The sequence below is a fragment of the Alosa sapidissima genome, chromosome 2 (genome assembly GCF_018492685.1).
Source record: "Alosa sapidissima isolate fAloSap1 chromosome 2, fAloSap1.pri, whole genome shotgun sequence".
NCBI classification, from domain to species: Eukaryota; Metazoa; Chordata; class Actinopteri; order Clupeiformes; family Clupeidae; genus Alosa; species Alosa sapidissima.
In genome coordinates this window covers 19,648,572-19,669,148 of record NC_055958.1, presented here as the reverse complement: position 1 = coordinate 19,669,148, position 20,577 = coordinate 19,648,572, and the positions used below count along the sequence as shown (strand labels likewise).

The following is a 20,577-nucleotide window of genomic DNA, read 5'->3' as shown; positions in this document are numbered from 1 at the left end:
GTTTACTAGTTACACATACTTTCAATATTCCGTTTTACAAGCACGGGGGTAGGCGGGATGCTGTGTCATTTTATCTAATTCCTTTCTGAAATAATAATAATAAAAACTATTTTTTTCAAAGCCATGCTAGAGTTGTTGTTTGTCTACATGAGTTTTGTGCATTCTGTTTTCTCAATCCACTTTAGGCCAGTGTATCATGAATGCACTGAGCTCCGACTAGAAAGCTACGTAAAGGGTTGAACGCGGCATTGAACAGCCATTGTGCACAGCATAGCACTGTCCGTGGTGCTGAAGTTGGAGAGTTCCTGTTTACAGGGGATACATTTGTCTATAGGGAACGCTGCTGTGTTTTCTGTAGGAACGTTAGGTGATGCTCTATCTTTAGTGAGCACACACGTATTGTTGTAGATTGGATGGTCCTCTTTCTTTTAGATAGGCGCATGAGAGTGGGAGGCGTACCATATTTCCAGCATAATCTAAACTTATGATTGTGCAACGGAAACGGGATGCGTTGGCTTCACGTTGGACAGATATCACTCGGCGTAAAGTTGGCATCTTGGAAATTTTTGCTTTTATCGGTCGTGGTCGCCCGCTGGATATACGCTACGGAATCGAAAGGCGTTTTCCCATACACCTGCGGTATTTGGAAGTTGATTGAAATGCCACTCAACACGGCGAGTGACTTGTGAACATTACGGACAAGAGAGGAAGTACAGTTTTTTCGTGTCATTTCTCAGCCATATGAAAGATCGGTGACGATTTATCCTTCTATGATATCTACATGATCAATATGACTCATATAAATATGTATATTGGGAACACCTCGCATGTGCCTCTTCCTAAACATCGAGGGAGAAAAAGGCTTGATGTTTAATTTTTCTTTGTACAGAAACTACGAAAGGATCGTTTCTGAGTCGGATGACATATGCCTTTGTCTGGAAATGGTGCCATAAAGAGTTTAAAATCGTTATTGTGCGAGGTGGGCTTGCTTGAAATCGACTCAACAAAGTGGAACCAGATATTCAACGCGGTAAGTCCGAAGTAATTCCACATCGTACATTTGCAGTATAATTAGACTTGTGGGCTTTTAAACATCAGTTAATTTTAAATAATTTGCAATTTACTCAAGTGGACGAATCTGAAGTGAAAAGAAACGTTTAGTTTGCCATTCTTGTAGTCTCGAGACGGAGGATGACATAGGCTATACACACGGGCAATTCTATTGCATCAATGCTGAATGCCTCTCAAATAGCTCCTTGGTTTAGTGAGGAGAATGGTTTGTTGCTAGTAAATCGTTTTCATGGTTAATTTTCTGACCCTTCCCAAGAGGCAGCGAATTTGGATTAAAGCCCGTTGCGCAGTTCTTAATGAGTCGGAAAAGATGTCATTAGCCGAAGGCTGTCCGTGTTTGTTGAGTTAGAAGTGCAGAGGTGCGGACAGTTCAAGGAGCCCCTACCATTTGGGTCTCAAAGAAATTAGAAACACAAGCTAGAAAACAAGCTACCTGTTGGTCCCGTCATCCTTGTTGGTTGAAGTTGTGCTCATCCGTAAAAGAAATAGGCTAATACAGTGTAGGAAATTAACCATAAGCCTGAGATTGTGCAGCAGTTTTCTATATTACCGCTACAATAATTGATGGGTTAGTCCCGAAATGAATGTGTGTAGCCTACTGCATAATAAGGAGAGCTAGGCTATATCACCTTTCCTTGAGGGTATCATGGGAATCTGGTTGTTTGGTGCTTCATTTCCTCATGAAAAATAAAGACGAGAGAGCTGAAGGTAGATAGAACTGACCGTTTTGAACACATTGTCTACATTGTCCTGTTCTGCAAGCCTATTCAGTGCTTCCATGCGATTTCCCATATATTTGAACTATGTAGGCTATGTAGTCCGCTATTCACCCTCTGTTTCCCAAAAGGTTGTGGATTTTTTTAGCTCAACAGCCAATCATGTTATACTCCTCCCTTTTGTGTTGTTGAAGGGTGATGTTGATTAGCTGGAATTGTTTACAGCTCGGTCCGATCCACTATGTTTGTCTCCCATTTAAAGGACAGTGTGAATGATGATTTCTTTTTAGCACGAACACTAGAAACCTAGATGAACGAGAAACGATTCGTAGAAGTTGGTAAAAAGAAGTGTATGGGTTCGTAGCGGACTTTAAATCTAGAGGTGCCTGCTGTTTCAACTATGGATAGGCTAGTCTACTAATGTTAACGACCATCCATCCCATACCACAAATCTCAAAGAAGGTAGCCTAGCCTGCTGTATTCATAAAGTATCTAACAATATGGTCGAATCACGTCTTGGTTTAACTTTCACCCTTAGTCTAGTTCATTATTTTGCCCTACGTCCAAAAGGGCAGAGTAGCCTACAAGAACTTAACGCTTGTTGTTGAATGTGACAGGACTGCCGCGGCGAAGGATGGGCCCTCTTTTTCCCACGACTTGCGTCGTCCTCTTCGCCCTGAACGCCGCTGCCATCCCAGCCTCCATCAGTCCCGAGGACTACGCCGCCGACGAGGCCGAGCGAACGATCAACAACGAGATCTTTGATGACTACAGGGGGAAAGGCTGCGTGGATGACAGTGGGTTTGTGTACAAACTCGGAGAGCGTTTCTTCCCAGGGCACTCGAACTGTCCGTGCGTGTGTACAGAGGATGGACCAGTTTGTGATCAACCAGAATGTCCCAAGATACACCCCAAGTGCACTAAGGTGGAACACAACGGATGTTGCCCAGAATGCAAGGAGGTCAAAAACTTTTGTGAATACCGTGGGAAGACTTACAAAATCCTTGAGGAGTTTAAGGTAGGATTCGATTCTGTTAATTGTTTCTTTATTTTATCAAAGCTATAACTCAAACTTCACATAACATCAGCTTCTTCACAACATAACGTCAACTCAGGCCTATTATAATCAACAGGCCTATTATCTATCTATCTACTATACTATGTTTATGAGAAGTGCCGTTACAGCGAGTTAGAGTAAAGTAACAGATTGTGACCCCTCTGCGTGTAGTAACAGTATAGGCCTGCGTGGTTCTGACTCATATTAGCTATAAAGGTCTGTGGTAGGTGCTATTGTGCTACTGCAGATGTACACTATGCATGAGATCATTCTCATCAGCTACAATCTTCAGATAATCTGGTCTTGTCTGTTTTAAACTAATGTGGATATAAAAAACACTGGAACACACTAACAGGGATAATAAGGAGGGCTCTGCCTTTAAAGCTTCACTTTTCCAGCTTTATATTTGGTGACTCTCTTGGGCACAGTCCTCTCTAAAATAGTTGTTTTTGTTGCCTGTGTATAGTGCATAAGGTACCTACAATTACGTTTTCAGCATGAATAATGGTGTTTACATGGCATAGCTCTGTTGCCAACAGGGAGTGATGGAGCAACCATCTGATCAACAACTCATGCAATGCACTGCCAGTTAGGCCTCTGCACCTGCTTATCACTGAGGACCGTCAAAGCCTTACTCTGTGTGTTAAATTGCCAGTAGTAATGGTTAGATAGGGATTTGGAGTAAAGCATGATAAATGATCATCACCAGATCAATCACCAGTGTGCAAGTCTTTTATCAGAGATGGTATAGTTACAAGATCTATTTGAACTGATACAGAATGAATTGACTATTTTGCCAGAACTTGATTAAATAGGCTATTGAATTATTTGTATAGTAAGATGCTTAGCTGTAGTAAACAGGTATACATTGCTGTATGTAATAGGATGAAAGTATATTTGGAAAAGTAGGCCACCACATAGCCTTATACCTAGCATGCTCCACCATGACTCTAGTGGCAGGCAGCTGATTAAATACCCCAAATCAACTTGCCCAATAGACCAATGCAAATAGTAGCTGAAGTAACTTCACTTATTTCATAGATAGACAGCCCAACAGCAACAGTGGCACTATACCAGCATTTGATGGAATTGTAGCATTATTTTCCAGCAGTGTATCACAGTGCATTGTTATTCATTTGTCCCTGCTGTCAAAATGAAAAGAAGAGAGAGAGGGAGAGCAAGCGATGGAGTATCTGAAAGACCACTGTGGGTGTTCTTTTGGAGAACACCCCAGTCTGACTAGAACATTCAGCAGTGCAGTTGGAAAGTATGATTTAGGACACTAAAAGGTTTCTCAAGATGTTAGAGTGGGAGAGAGATAGAGTTGGGAGTTGGGAGAGTTGGGCTCATAAATTCCTCTCAGTTACTTTTAGGGTTGGGGAGACTGCACTTTATCCTCCATCAATCAACATCAAGCAGAATTTGATTAGAGTCAAGCTGGAGGAGGCATTTCACCTGACAAAGCAATCCATTTGATTTCTGTGTGCATCAGCTTGCATTTTCATTTTGGTTTAGATTTGGGTTATTCATATTGATTTCATGAGGATGGCAAGCCAATCAATCATGCACAAGAGAGAGAACAAAGACTACTACAGTTCCAGAGGAGACTCAAACAGATACAGACATATTGTGTGTACATCTTCGACATTAATTTGCATTTAGCCAACAAGAGGTGTCATAGATACAGGAGAGGCCTGACAATGAGCATCAATCAGCAGAAAGACTGCAGTCACCTCATGAGGGTGATTGGCCATGTTTTAATAAATTAATTTGCTTTTTGAAATGGGTAATAACTATTTAACAGTGGCTATTACATTCAGTGGTAGGTTGTTTTTTTTTTTTTAGAAGAGACCACCTCAATTAATTTGGCATTTGACTTTTCCGTTTTTGAGTCTAAATGTTTGATGTCATTCAATTTCTGGTCTTAGTGTGTGTTTTTTTAAGATAAATATTATGAGATCAACCTTTATCCTGAATGTGACATTTTAGTCAAAGGTCTGCCTACTTGATGCTGTTGTTCTAATGAAATGGCAGATTCCTGTCATCTCATGATGTGAAGATACCTCAGACATTTGGGCTGCCCTGTGGGTACAAACAAACAGCTCACATCATGCAGAAGTAACATGCCATCCACCTAATTTCACTACCTATTAGAGGAACATGCAAGATGCCTCTAACAGGCTGTCTAAGTATTTTGAATAATTATAACAATATGATGACATGACAGTGTCCCTTCATAATATTACTCAGGGTATCAGGGGATACAGGGTATCAGGGGATAAAGATGCATTTTCTCAGTTTTCTGTGCTCTCCTGGTGTAGTTTTGGTGATCCATTTGGTGGTTGTTCACTGACCTTCTGAATGAATTGTGTACCTTTTCGGCTCAATATCAGAGCAATACTCTTGTTTTCTTGCCAGTTGTCATGTGGTGTGGATCTTGGACTGAAGGACTGTTGGACTAAACTGCCAAAGACAAAGACTCAGTTGTACTATTCTGGGCTCTGTAATCACGCCTGCTATTTACTCATCCTGGCGGTGTAGCTGACACCTCAGCAGGTACAAATGAGTTAGATGTGACAGTTATGTTTACTCTGATTGGTCAAAAGATGAAATCCAAAAAGCTGCAGGGCCAGTTCAGAAATCAAAGTAGCGAAGTAGCATCTTCTGCATTTGGTTGATTGGGTGATATGATGGGGGCTTAGTGATGACCTGGCCTTGTCAACACTTATCTGATTAGTTAAAAATATTGTGGTCATAGTTCATTATTTTTGAAATACAAGTGCAGCAGGGGTATGCAATATTATTTACTACACAGCAGATAGTAGATTTATTTAGTATATTTAATTTATTTTTGCATATTGGAAGCACTGGTGAAATCAAAATTCATAAGACACATGCAATCAGAACTTGATTTCGGGCACTTGTCTTGTTAATTACCAACACAAGCTCTCATGTGGCTTGGTGGTTCTAATCAATGGCATATGATTATGCTTCAATGATTGTCCTAGAGATCATTTTCTTAATAAACACAATGCCCTGATGAGCTGATGAACAGAGTATTCTGCACAATGACAGTGTCTGTGTGTTCTAGGTATGCAACAGGTAACAAACTATGGGCATTTGGTCTTGAAGGATACCAAAGTGAAGTTTTACAGTGTACTGCATGTAGCCCTTGTAGTGTTGGTCAGCAGTGTTTAACATTGCCATGAGAAATGATACAGTACATTCTTCAATCAGGCTCGCCATACTCCTATTCTGCTGTAAGGACAGTTTGTTTGAAAAGAGAATTCACATAACTTGCATTGGTTTGCCATAAGAAAAGATCACAGGGAAAGAAGGAACAAAGAGCAATTCAAAATAGTGTTTATCCATTTTTTGACCACTTACCCAGGATTATTGAAAGGCACTATAATTATTAATGAAGGAATTATTTATCAGCTTTGAAGTGAATGCAGGATTGAATGCAGGATTTGATATTTAATGTTTTTGCCCCTTTTGGGGAGTAAGAATGAAGAAATGGTTACCAGCTGTGTAAATGGAAATCAAAGGGCATCAAGGCTCTTGATAGCAACTCCAATTACGAGAAGCCGACAGGGTAACCTTTTGTATGGGCCACGCTGGCATTTCCTCAGCTGCCACCGTGGTGTTTTCTGCCGAGCTCCACGTTTTCTTGGCTCTGCAGGAAAGGGAGGAGTCCCACAGAGATCAGAATCTTAGCATCCCAAGAGACTCTATTCAGCTCCGCTCACCAATGCATCAGGGCATTTCATTATCTGCAAATGACTGGAAATGGTACATTGACACAGCGGTTGGTTGGTTTTCTTTTTCCTATTCGGAATAAGTCTAACAACCACCATACACAGATGATGATAGTAGATTTTGTTTGTGGAACAGCCAGCAGTTCAGTTCCCAGGATCTTCACTTTGAAGTCTGTGGGAATGAGGAGTGAGGAGAAGTAGGCTGTTGTAAGCCGGCTTCTCCACTCCAGACAAAAAGATCAGTCATTGGGAACACTCAGTCTTGTGCTCAAATGGCCCTGAGAGCTTTGCTACTCACCCTTGGTAGGGGTTTCACCTACACACTTCCCCACTGGCTGAGGAAGGGGCCACTGTTGCTACCACACCCTCAGCCTCTGGGCCGATGCCATCAAGGAGCCGGAGCTATAGGGTGAGTGGACAGGCTGGGGGTGAGATGTGAGCTCCGGGCAGTCCCATCCTCATGGTCATCACTAGTGGGGTCGAAGGCAAGACACTAAAGCAGTAGAGGGCTCTCATAAGGATTCAGGATCTATCTATTAATTAAAAGAGCCATTAAAGAATTAAAGAGCCATTAGGAATATTCATAAGAAAGATTATCTCATGGTGGGGGGCATATTTCCCTAGCATGTGTTTGCATGTCTGTAGTAGTGTGAGTGCTGTCATCACTAGAGTGTGTACAGGACAGGCAAGAGAAGACAGGGTGGGAGGAGGCAGAAGATGCTGACAATAATGATCTGAGACACACACAATGATGTTTTCCTAAAACTGTACTGAATTAGGCAGTGGCACGGCATTATCATCTGGTGTACAGCAGCTCTTTCAATATAAGCAACTGTTCAACTGGAGGGTTGCGTGCTGTGGGCCAGCTGTTTGCTGTAACCCAGCAGATTTCCATCAACTGATAGGACACATGACAATAGATCATTCCAAATGAAGTGGAAATGAGTCATGCAATACAATCATCTTTCATGGCCTCATGAAGCTTCATGAAGATTTATTTGTACATTTTAGTCATGTTGATGTTCTAAACGAAGGAAGTTGGTTGAGCTAATAAATGTAAATAGCCATTTTGTTGGACAAAATGTTGAGAACCACTCCTCCGCCTCATATAAGACATTGCCCATCCTCAAAAGACCAATGCTACTTGCTATGATTCACATACATTTCTATATTATGTTAACTTTTTTACATATGGTTCTTTTTTTTTTTTTTTAAAAAACATGCATTTTATATTAGTATTTGTTTTTAGGCTTAATGACTTTACTTTAAACTGTTCATTTTAATGTGAATGTACCATGAAGTTAACCTGACCCTAGCCAGATGAATTTCGTTCCGCTTAGCTCCGCCTAGCTTCACTCACATCCATCTGGGACCAAATCTATCATCTATCCAAAGCATCATATAACTGCTATCAGTATACATGTTCATAATATATTGAATGAATAATCATTGTTGTTTGCTAATGGTCCTACTAATTGAGCTACAGGACAATTACCATACACTGCACAAAGTATGCACGTTACCAGTATATATATTTCAAATATACATTTTACCACTAGGTATACATTAAACATTTGGATGGCATTGTTTGCACAGCACTATGCAAGTGCTGCAGACAGCAAGTGATACTGAACAGTTTGCAGTATGATGCCTTGTATCCCCTAAGCATCCATCTTGGAAGAGAGAATTCAGCACCACAGTGATTATGCTCCATATATGCAGAACTAACTGCACACTAATATTCCACACTTCAGATCTTTAATAAAGCCATAAAAACCTTTGGCAACAATACTGTAATGTAATAACAAAACGTGTTAATCAATAGAAATGTAATTCCTATTATCTCTCGCTCTCTCTCTGTCTCTTGCTCTTTCTTAACCTCTGCCTACAGCTTGTACATCATACTGTGATTAGCGACTTTTGTCCACCACTGACACCTATGTGAGGAAATTGCTATATAAAGCGCCTAAAATGAGTTGCGTAAATTGATTTTCCAATCCAGTTTGCTAGAGGGAAAAGCATACTTTTAATTTGAAAACCTGATTAAAAGCAAACAAGTAGGCCAAAGATATTTGGGGAGCTGGAGCTGTTCTGACTGTGCTCTGAGCAAGTTTCATTAGTGCTCAGGTGAATTTGAACAAAGTGGACAAATTGCTTTGTTATTCTGACTCACATGGAGCTGTCCCATACAGCACCCACTTCAGTCCTGCCTGGCCTGTTCTCTACAAGCGTCATTAGTGGGTCAGCTCCTCGACTCTGAATTTTGTTGGCACACTGTGCTGCCGAATGTAATAGACACTCTTGTTTTGACAAAATGTGCCATCTCAGAGTTTAATTGAATATTGAACATTTGTTGAACAATAGTGGCACTTAAATGAAGGTTAATTGTCAACTGTAGCATACATTTTAAGCATTGTAAGGTGAATGTGATTTTATCACCATTAAGTTGTTCATAAGCACAAATTAATTGGTTATGGAGAGACATTTCTAGTCTCAATGCTGTTAAATTACATGAACAGAAATAGCAACAACCCTTTTTCTGTCCTGCTGATCAACAGCTATACACTGTAGAGGACAGTATTGGATGTAGCTACACTGTAGAGGACAGTATAGGATGTAGCTATACACTGTAGAGTACAGTATAGGATCTAGTAGTCTCGGTCTGACAAGAGCAAAAATCCTGACTGCAATAACTAGGAGCAACAACAGTATGATTTATCAGACAGAGGCAGATGAAGAGCAACTCTCAGATGCCAGCCATGTTGCGCTGTTTTGTCAAACCTCCTTTCCAATGTATATGGCAATCTGTCAGCTGGGCCTTTCACTACTTTGTGCACCCATCGCTTCTCTATACTGTAGCGCCTGAAGCATCCTGCCAGTCTACAGAATGCAGCACTTGAGCTGTGTGCATGTGCGGCTGTCTCTCCTGGATAAGCCACATTTAGCCCAGTGGCTTTGGGAGGCCTTTGTTGAGTTTCTGTAACCCTTGCATTTGGTGTGAAATAGACCTAGCTTGCCCCTCATATATCTTTGGATTTTAATTTTCTGACTGAGGGCACATGAAAGAAAATGAAAATGTGAAAGCTCTAGCTTATGTACACACTGAATACATACCTCAACTTCCCAAGCTTGTCCTGCAGTTAGTGTCTTCCATGCTTAACGTGTGATCATGCACAGTGTGTCGTCATGAGATTTCAAGATGTTCACTTTGGCAGCTTATTGATTAACTTTACAATGATAGATTTGCTGCACAAAAAGTACAGAATGGAATCATGACCTTGAATAACTATATGGTTTCATCCAATTACTTCAGGAGCAAAATCCAAATACTTCAGGACATACTATCTGAATACTGTACTCTGTATTCTATATGTGTCAAACTGGTAGATGAGGTAGATCAGGGGAATGTTATATTTGCATATTTAATGGCACACGTCTGAAAGATGACTATACTGAATTATGAACCTGGACCACAAAAAGATATCACATAAGAAATGGCTTCCAGTATAGTGTGTAAAACCCAGCATCTGCAGCATGCATTTAGTGTTATTAGAAGCCAATCACCTCTAGACATTTGGCAGTGGATCAAAAGCTGTCATCCAAAGCACTCCAGTCAGCAAGGCACCATATTAATTTACATGTTGATAATGTTTTGGCATCTGGCTGAGCATGATCAGAGAATTCTGTAGTTGCCTGGCACGTAGGGTGTCTCTTAGCTACGCACATTGTGTGGCTCAGAAATAACTCCAAAAATATTGTAGGTGATTAGAAATAGTAATCGATAGTATTTCAAATAAAGTCTATGAATACATTTATGATGCAGATTTCGGGCTTGGGATGAAGCATGACCAATCCTAAAGAAAAAAAAATACCTTTCAGTATGCTGTTCATATCTTTCATTGTTAAATCCATACTAGATGCTGAGGGAAATACATATACATAGATTTCATTCCATCTGTCTCTGAAGCAGAGAGTAGAAATAGTCCATCTATCTGAGTTCTTATTTAACAGAGACTAGATAAAGCAGGACTACAGTACACTCTCTCTCTTACTTGCATGAGTGAGCTCATTTTCACCCAATTGCTCTGGGCACATTCCTCATGTTTTCTTCCACTTATAGCATTCTGTATCAGACTACATTATTTCTTAAGCTCCAGACCAACTCTGTTCCATAATTTAGTATATGGTCTAACTGATCTGAATCGCTTATTACAGCAAAAGATACTATTTATATCAGTGATAATTTAAAACAGAGGCAGAGTTGTACATTCAGCCATGATGCATTTATCTTCCAGACTGGCCCCCAAATGTTCCCTTGTTTTGCTTTGCCAACGAACCCAGTGCAATTAAAGATGATTTTCATGGGCAAGTTCACAATCCCCAACCCCACTGGGGTGCGATGCTCTTATCGACAGTGAACAGAGAGGATCATTAGTGTTCAGTGTGCCAATTACACTGTATTCAGAGTTTAAATGCCGTGGCCAATTCCTTGCCTGCCTGGAGTCTGCCCCATGCCCGCTGCCCCGCTACCCAAACCCGTGACCTTCATCCTCAGGAATCCGACTCCCAAGCGCCAGCCGCGGGCGTCATGCGTGTGCGTGAGTCAACAGCCACTCTCCAAATAATTGCCACACTTTAGCCAGAAAGGTTACAGGACCTCAGAACAGGATGGTGAAATACCACAGAGCACAGGAACTCAAATATTAGGTTGGATTTGCGTCATTCCTCTTTTCTGTGGTCACCTTTCTCTTTGCTGATTTTGAAGTAATGATGGTTTTTTATTTTATCTTAAGTATGTAGGCCAGTTCAGCACATGCGGCTTTTCTGCAGGCACTTCAGTCCCCCAGTGGGCTCCAGTGGCACACCAGTGTCTGCATCTTACTTTACCTCCATCTCACACTCACTTAGGCCAGCTCAGTGGAACAGCACTCTCACTCCGCACTGCACAGTTATCATGTAGGGAATCATATTCAAATGTCAGACCGCACGATAGAGCCACAAGACATCCAGGATGATTAATGATGGTTGCCTCACATCTCATGTACTGTACATACGAATGTCTGCACAGAGCGTTATGTTATGTTATGACTCTAATATCAAACCAAATGCTGCCCCAGCGGCCCGGGTCGGGTGACTGAAGGAGCTTCAGCGTGAGAAATCTCTGTGTGAAACATTATCATGTACTGTATATATAAATGTCCCACAGCTGTGCAAATACAGTGGACAAGTACAGAGATAACAGAGATGTGTTTTTGTTATGATCTCAGGATATTATATTGTGCGCTCTCCAGAGAAAGTGACAGCCTGGAATTTGTGTGGTTACTAGCATTCTTTTAAATAAAGTCACGTATGTGTCACACACTTACTTAGTCGTTCGATAATTTGTTTTTTCACTGGAAGACTAATTTGAATGCAAATCAAAGTGATTAATTCAAACACATCATTCATAATAATGATGCTCTTCCGTCACCAGTAGCCATAGGGATTTAGTCTGTAATTTACAAATGTTTTGACTAAGTGTAAATTCTACTATGGTTTTACAGGGAAATGGAACAGATCAAAATGAATATCAGGAGATATCAATATCATACATCCAAAATGTACTATGTGAATGTAAGCAACTGTCTGTTATGTTTATTTATTTCAAAGAGAAAAATGCACATTAAATGAACATGCACACTGAAGTCCATTGTGTGAATGTGCCAGATTTAGTCATGCCCACTAGTTTTCATCTGTAGTCCCTGGTTAGACAAAGCTCAACAGCCTTGCTCTTTAGTGCTAATTCATATAGCGTTCAGGGCTGTTGGCTGACTCACCAGTAACGTTTCTTCGCTCTGTCTGTCTCTCCCCTCTACCCTTCTTTCAGCCCTCGCCATGTGAGTGGTGTCGCTGTGAACCAAATAATGAGGTGCACTGTGTGGTGGCTGATTGTGCCGTGCCTGAGTGCGTCAATCCCGTCTATGAGCCGGAGCAGTGCTGCCCCATCTGTAAAAACGGTAAGATGACTCACTCGCCTGTGCACATGGTGGATCATGAGAGAGTCTTCTGATGAAGGTCAATTGAGTTTTTTGAATGGTAATGCACTTGGGAAATAGCAGATGAAGAATGTCCAAGCACTGGTACCTGAATAGCAGTTGTAGCACCACTCGGTGACTGTAAAGCACATGAGCTGACGGGTACTGTGTCAGTTGGGAGAGCTAAGACATAATCGGCAACAGAATTTGTTTACACGTACACACACACACACACACACACACACACACACACACACACACACACACACACACACACACACACACACACACACATACACACACACACAGAATGGAGCTGTTGCTTGTTATGACAGTGGCTAAATCATAACGTTTAGCACTTATGAATCACTGAAGTTATCCTACCTGGGTTTGATGAACAGTTTTATGCTGTCTTGTGGATACACTGTAGAGTAAACATTGGCCCATTGATTCAGAACATCCTAATTGGGATTAATTGCCCCTCAGGGAATCCTATACCTCTACATGGTGTGAAGTCCTTGTCTGCAATGCCCCATTCCAAAGTCAGTTATAGGATTCCAATTGCTTCTGATTATGCAACACTGCATCAGGGCATATCATTTGACACGGTAGGCTACGTTTGGGGGGAGAATGCCACCTTTCCTTCATTGCTAGATGATGACACAGTAATTCAGTGGTCGTGACTGGGAATAGTGACTAGGAGGCTGTAAACAAAGCAGTCATTGTGGGAGTATAACTTTAATCAGGCATGTCTAAATCAATAAGTATGGCTTTGAGCAGACCTTGCATGTAGGGTGTTTTTTCTTGAGTAAGAGGCTTCTCACGACTGTTTAGATATGCCTGTGATGGTGAAATTGGAAGAGTTTGTGTTACTTTCAACTGAATGGCATCAGGGATGATCATGGCTGATGATCATATTGTGATCCACTCCCTCAAGACTGACATAACTGTAACAAATGTCGGAGGCGGACATGATCAAATCACGTTTTGCCTATGGAAACCCCCATAATAGCACGACAGCTCAAGCCATTGACTTAGCCCAGTGAAAACAAATCTACTGAGATGAGACAATTGTGCCTCTCGCATTTACTGACATATTTTAGGTAGAAAAGGCAACATTACCGGTATATTAACCAGTAAATGTTACTGCCCCAGCTATATAAACATTATCACATCCTACTTTGGTATATTTTATGTGTATTATGGTTGTGTACACCTTATAAACTAAAGTGCTACTCGTATGTTGGCTGGTTATTGTAGTAGCTGCCATAATATACAGCCTGCCTCATAAATTCTGTGATTGGACCTTTAAAGTGACATGACTTAATTGTTTTTTGTTATGGTCCTGGAAAATGTTTTACATTAAGTCAATACAAAATTGTAGCTGTACTTAAGGTACCAATCATTTTAAATCTTGCAGGACTGCCACTTTATCTAAATCTGATTTGCTTGCAAATACAAGGTTGAAGAAGCAGAAGGAAGTGAAAGCAATCCCAGACTGTTTTCCCAGATTGTGAGATACAATATGTTATTAAGGGCAACTCGTTTTGGTATCATCACAGTGTTACTTCATGTCAATGACATATGGTCATGTAAAGGACCATCATAACTGTTATTTCAACCAGTTGCTTAACTATTCAGTCTGCTGCAAAAATGTATGAAAAGTTTTCATAGCTAAACATATTTCCATTGATGACATTAGTCATCAAAAAACACCAGGTCGCGTTTTGAGTTTTTGAGTTTTCAAAGTTTATGAAAGCCTTTTAGGTAGTTAGGTAAAGAACACGAATGAACCTAAAACTATGCATTTAACATATCTTATCCATTGCTGTTGTAAAGCCAATGTTCAAAATGTTAACATTATGGCCTTACTTTATCTGCCTGACTACTTTGCATAGACTGCATTAGGGGTGAACAGTGCTACTCTCTCAGTGAAGTTTCTGGCCTCTGGCTACAACACACACAGTATTAATTATTCAACCAGAGAACATTTGAGAGCAACAAAAACATATTTTCCAGATAATAACAAATGTTCCTGCCTTGCTCTTACCTAACGGATGTGCTTGATATCCTATAAAAAAAATATCTTGGATTCAGAAACAATTTTCACAGAATGCACATTAATATTTTGAAAACGCCTTCATGTGATGACCTTGTGAGACATAACGTACACAGCAGTAGCAAATGAATACATGTAGAAGTAAATGCATGGATCCCAGACGCTAATTGTGGCGTTCTGAATGGCTCAAAAGCATTTCCCCTTGCGAACCCTCCAGCCCTCTTCTGACCTACATCCCTGTTATTCCCCATGAGAGCCCATAAAAGAGCTGTGAGGTGTAGCATGCAGAGCCCTGCAGGCCCTTAGTCCCAACACACACACACGTGCGCACACACACGTACAAATGCACAAACGCGCACACACACATGTTCTCACACACACACACACATACAATCGTGTGCACATGCACACACACACACACACACACACACACACATGCACATACTGTACACGCACGCATGCACGCACGCACGCGCACACACACACATACACAACTTATTCCTTGTACTTGCCTAAAGCTAAGGAGCACACTAATCCAGGCAGACAGGACACACTGACACCCTCGCGGTGGTGGCATTTTGGAGGGCCTGTTGACGTGCCCACCCCCCGGAGACCTGGTTGGGTCTTGCAGACCGGTCGCTCAGTGCAAGGAGAATTTGGCACAAATGAAGGAGCTTTAAAAGCCTTTTTCCACAACACTGACAGTACACTGTGCCCGGAAGACGCGTGCAAGAAAATTCCATTATCTTCCCTGCAAACCTTATCCAGGATCATTCCAGCCATGCTAGATAATGGGCATACAGACCGCAAATGAGATGGATTATGACATCTGACACAACTACCCCCCCCCCCCCCCCCCCCAGATGATAGTTCACACCTCTCAGAAGTTACCTAAATAAGAAAGTATTTTAAGAAGCCCTGTCTGACCTTACGCTGTCATTGTTTTTTTCTTTTAAGCTATACCTGGTGCAATCTTAGTTGTCTCTCTTCCATGGCTCTCTTTTCAGAGATCGAGACCTGACAGTATGTCAAGTGACAGTCAGTCCTCACTGACATTCAGGCAGCTGTCATGTTTTCCTCAAAGCATTCAAAAAACGAGTGCAAAAACGGCTGGGCTAAATCTCTGTCTGGCTCTGTTTACGACTTCATGCCTTCTTGACAGACTCATTCAGATATAATATTTTAGTGGAAGGAAGGAAGGAATGAAAGGTAATTTCTTGTATTACAGTTTTTTAACTGCTCACACACTAAATCTTTGCTTGTACAAAACATGTCTTTCAAACATCATAACCCCACAACAAATCTGCAAAACCATACACTAATTGTACAATAATACACTTAATCTAACTTGGTTTCGTTTTTTAAACAGTTATTCGCCACTTATTCACTCTCTGTCCTCAATGTACAAACACTCATTGTACACCATCTAACCATTGCCTTAGTATAGAGCTATGAATAGATATACTCTACGGTATATGTAGGTATAGACCCTTTCAATCTGATTTCAATCATATTTCTGGTTGAAATGTTCAGGACCAATGTAGATACTTTGAAATGAAAATGAATTGGACTTTAGCGTAATGCACTACAAAAAGTCGACTTTATGTAAAACATTTTATTTTTGTTTCCATTAGCTCAATGTTGTTTTCTGTGCCTCCAGAAATCCCTTAGGAACACACATGTTTGTTTCTGCAGTTGAAAGGGTCTATAGGCCTATGAATACATACACGCCCAACTGCCCAATCCCCCCCCCCCCCCCCCCAAAAAAAAACAAAAAAACACACACACTAACAGTAACAGTACATTTTGATAGTAGTTAGTAAATTCTTTCTTTGGAAATAGTCATTTCTGCAATATATATATATATATATATATATATATATATATATTTATTTATTTATTATTATTATTATTTTTAACTTCCATGTTCATCTGGTGGTCATTGTATTTTTTTCTTGCTGGCTGTAGAGTATTGTATTCACAACAGTGAATTATTTACATATATACATACTGTAAAAGTGATAAATGATGAAGACAGAAGAGCTTTAGGTTTTGAGCAACAGTGTGAACATGATGTATCCAAAATGTCATATTATGACAAAAGTGTTTATAATGTGAGGTGAATGCTTGCTTTAGAAATGTGTTATGACATTTTGAATGTTGTGTGTCATTTTGCTGGAGATTTGAGGCATTTTGCAGTTTGTGTGAGCAATAGTGGGGTTTGCGTGTTGCGTTGTAGAGAGAAAAATACACACAGAGTTTTAAAAATGTGTGTAAACTGTAATATGTCACTTTGAACAGTGATTGCTATATTTTGTCAATCATTCTGTCTACAATTAATGACTTAATAAGGTTGTCAGATGGATTACTTAAGGCTACCTGGCATCCCAAAGCTGGCAGGATAAGAGTTTGCCCATGGCAAAAGGATAATGTGTCCTTGCTTTCATGGCAATCATACCGCTGCTGGCCTCCTTGTTAGTTTAGTTTAGTGTTTAGTATGTGCACCATGCCACCTGCCCGGGAGGATCTATCAATCGGATTTAAGCCGTGCTAGCTCCTCGCAGTGCTCCCCTTAGTGGTGTCTGAATCAAGTGATTGTTGATGTTCAAATCACAACAAATAGTTTGAGACACCGCATGGAAAATCTCTCTTCAAAATGTCTTGCACACATGGGATGATGTCTGTTTGAACAACTGCAGTTAAAAATCAGTGGTAATCTTATAGCCTCAGGCTATATATAGACTACAGCTCTGGTGTGAATTGGAGGCAAAAACTTGTTCAGAGGCTTATTTAGGGGACCAAGTTATGTTCATTACTTTTTTATCCTGGTTTCCACTCAGTGGAAATTCCCTGTTTGGTTTTGAGTGAGATTCAAAAACAGTAAAGAAAGCCCTCTGGACAATCAAAATGTTAATCTCATCATAGACAACAGGTGTTACTAAAATGAGAATGTGTGATTATAAAGCGCATGCATTGTCTGGGGAGAAGTATTTTTAATGTCACAGTCTTTGAACCAATACTTTTCTATAAACAATTCCTTCCCCAAAACAAGACCTGCGGTGTATCATAAATTGTACTTGTAAATGAAATGAAACCTGTAAATGTATAGTTAATGGGCCTATTTACAGCTGCTTTGTTTATGTTTGAATCCAACACCTGGGACCATGAGAATTTATGAATCTGTGTCATATCAAAATGGGAGAGTGATATTATGAAAATGGGAAAGTGATATCAGAATGGAGCACAGATAATTCAGACATTCAGATATAATATGATGTGGTGTTTTCAGTAACCATTTCTCAGAGAGTAAACTACAAGATGTTCTCATTCCAAGAGAAGTACAGAGAATGGAAGAGACTATTTGAAGGCTTTGCATAAGAGACTTCAGAAATCATGCAAACACTATACAGTATATTTAAAAAGTATTTAAAAAAAATCTTCCGGCTGTCAAAATAATGCAGTTTTATTTTTTGTTTAGTTACTGTTATTGTTGACCAAACTGTGTGTAAACATCTTTTTTCTGTTCATTTTATGCCACTAGGATAAGCACAATGATAGTTTACTGTAATAATACACATTCACCTTATGAAGAGGAACAGCACTTAATGGAATATATAAATAATAATAATAATAATAATAATAATAATAATAAATAGCCTAGAAAATACATGTCTGTATTTTAGGCTTTGTAAACAAAAATTGCACAGGGTAGATACCGATATAACTTAAATATATAGTATTACACAGACCAAAGATTGTAGAGCACTGACACAGACTATTACCAAAATATGCTAGGAAATTATTGGATGGAATCATGATCTATTACGCAAAATGATTGCGGCCAGCCCAAATAATCGATTATGTTCTAGTTGTGACAGACCAAACCAGGGTAGGAATTTCACGGCGGCCACGACGGCCATGGCCGTCGTAGCCCCTTGCGTTGGCCGTGAGGCCCCTTTGAAAATCAGAGGTTTACAGGCCACGGTGGCCTTGGTGCCCCCTTCTTTCAATATTCTGCTTTGCGTCCTACTAATAGCGATTTTTATTTAGCCTGTGGCCTGTCAAAATAATCTTAGCATTCACAGCGCAAATTAATTTAGTCATTTACGCAGTGGAGAAAGTGGCAGCGCAAGAAAGAAAGTGCGTCCAAATTCACCCATTCTCAGTTGAACTACTCGCGAAGTAGCCTATTCATCACACAGACATCACACGTATCACATGAAAGAGCTTTTTCTCAGCTTTTAAACGATGTTAGCCGATAATTGCTGTGCTGAACGGTTCGCGAGAAAAGTAAATAATATAATTCAATTTAATCATACATTCTACTGAAGGTTTTGCGTCCCATGATCTCCATACCCATTCATCTCGGTGTAATACTTTACGAACCCTTCTTTTAACACATGACAACCCATATATCAGAATAAACAGGAGATCTTACCGAACACAAAGGTGTAAAGCAGTCCCCTGTACAGTTAGCCGTTCCAGAGTAATCCAGTTTTGAATTTGCAGTAAAGTTCGACATACATGGATGTCTCCAAATTTGGGCTTTAAGTTTTACAATGTGTTTAAATTGTTCCACATGATTTCATAACGGGCCAAATACAAAATAAATGTTACAAATATCGCCTAGGCTATATATTGATAAATCAGAGGACAGCTGACTAAGAGTTTGTAAAAGTAGCCTTAATGATCACAAAATGCTAAGTATGCATCTAGGCTATTTGAGTTTCTTAAAGCGGAGCTGTGCTTAAATTGTTCAATACATGATTTCATAACAGGCCAAATATAAAATAAATGTTATGTATAGCCTAGATATCTGTAAATATTAGATAGTCAGATGATTTACAGTTCTATGTAGTATGTCATGTTTTCATTTCATGTTTTTGTAATGTTTCATACAGTGATGCAGGTCTACTGCAGTGAATAGGCTAAATACAACTTTGATAATTTTTATAGCCTACTACTAATAGTTAACTTTGGCCTTGGTGCCCTGACATGTGGCCTTTGTGCCCCCCACCAAATATGCCCAACTGAAGGCCAAGTGGCCTTGCCCCCAGAATGGTGAAATTCCAAGCCTGGACCAAACCATTCTGTCAATATGTATTAATATCAGTGTCTAATTGCAATACTCATCAGAGTGTCCAGGACTTCTAGATGGTAGACAAACCACTAACATCACACACAAAATGAACTGCCGGATTCACTCAGGTAAGTGTACCCAATTTGGAGGAAATTGCTGTCATGTGAAACCCATAGCACTCAAATGAACGGTTATATAAATATGAAGCACTGAACAACAAGAGACTGGAGAAAAGGTTAGGTGTTGGCGCCTGCAGTTCTGTAAGACAAAGCTCACAACAGCATCTTAAAGAACAGGAAATTATAAATAGTTGTGGTGTTGATAATGTTCATAGTAGGAAAGCAATCTCAAGCCCTTTGTGGCATTCCGAAGAATATTCTTCATCATTGATTATTGATATTATTGATATTTGTGGTATCATTGATTATTTTCATTCAAGAGTAGTTGGTTAATGATGCAGACTCTACACCCACAAACCCCCTGGAGTACATTACTGAGGTAGAGGCACAATGCTCTCTGATAATTACACGCACACGGGGGACAGCCGTGGCCTACTGGTTAGCGCTTCGGACTTGTGACCGGAGGGTTGCCGGTTCGAACACCGACCAGTAGAAAGCGGCTGAAGTGCCCTTGAGCAAGGCACCTAACCCCTCACTGCTCCCCGAGCGTCGCTGTTGTTGCAGGCAGCTCACTGCGCCGGGATTAGTGTGTGCTTCTGTTCACTGTGTGCTGAGTGTGTTTCACTAATTCACGGATTGGGATAAATGCAGAGACCAAATTTCTCTCAAGGGATCAAAATAGTATATATACTTATACATACCT

The 20,577-nt window shown here is 40.3% G+C and overlaps 1 protein-coding gene across 4 annotated transcripts in view; it reads left to right on the top strand.

Moving 5' to 3' along the window:
• The first annotated feature begins 276 nt into the window (after positions 1-276).
• The window catches only part of vwc2l (von Willebrand factor C domain containing 2 like), a 21,855-nt gene continuing 1,554 nt past the window's right edge, over positions 277-20,577 (top strand). The window contains exons 1-4 of one of the 4 annotated variants that reach the window (XM_042084592.1): positions 277-710; positions 890-1,030; positions 2,405-2,805; positions 12,469-12,598. In XM_042084592.1, the coding sequence (XP_041940526.1) occupies positions 2,422-2,805; positions 12,469-12,598 (514 nt within the window). In that variant the 5' untranslated portion in view covers positions 277-710; positions 890-1,030; positions 2,405-2,421. Of the gene's footprint in view, positions 1,031-2,047; positions 2,250-2,404; positions 2,806-12,468; positions 12,599-20,577 lie in introns of those variants that run through there. The other 3 variants (XM_042084591.1, XM_042084589.1, XM_042084590.1) reach the window with 3 other exon arrangements.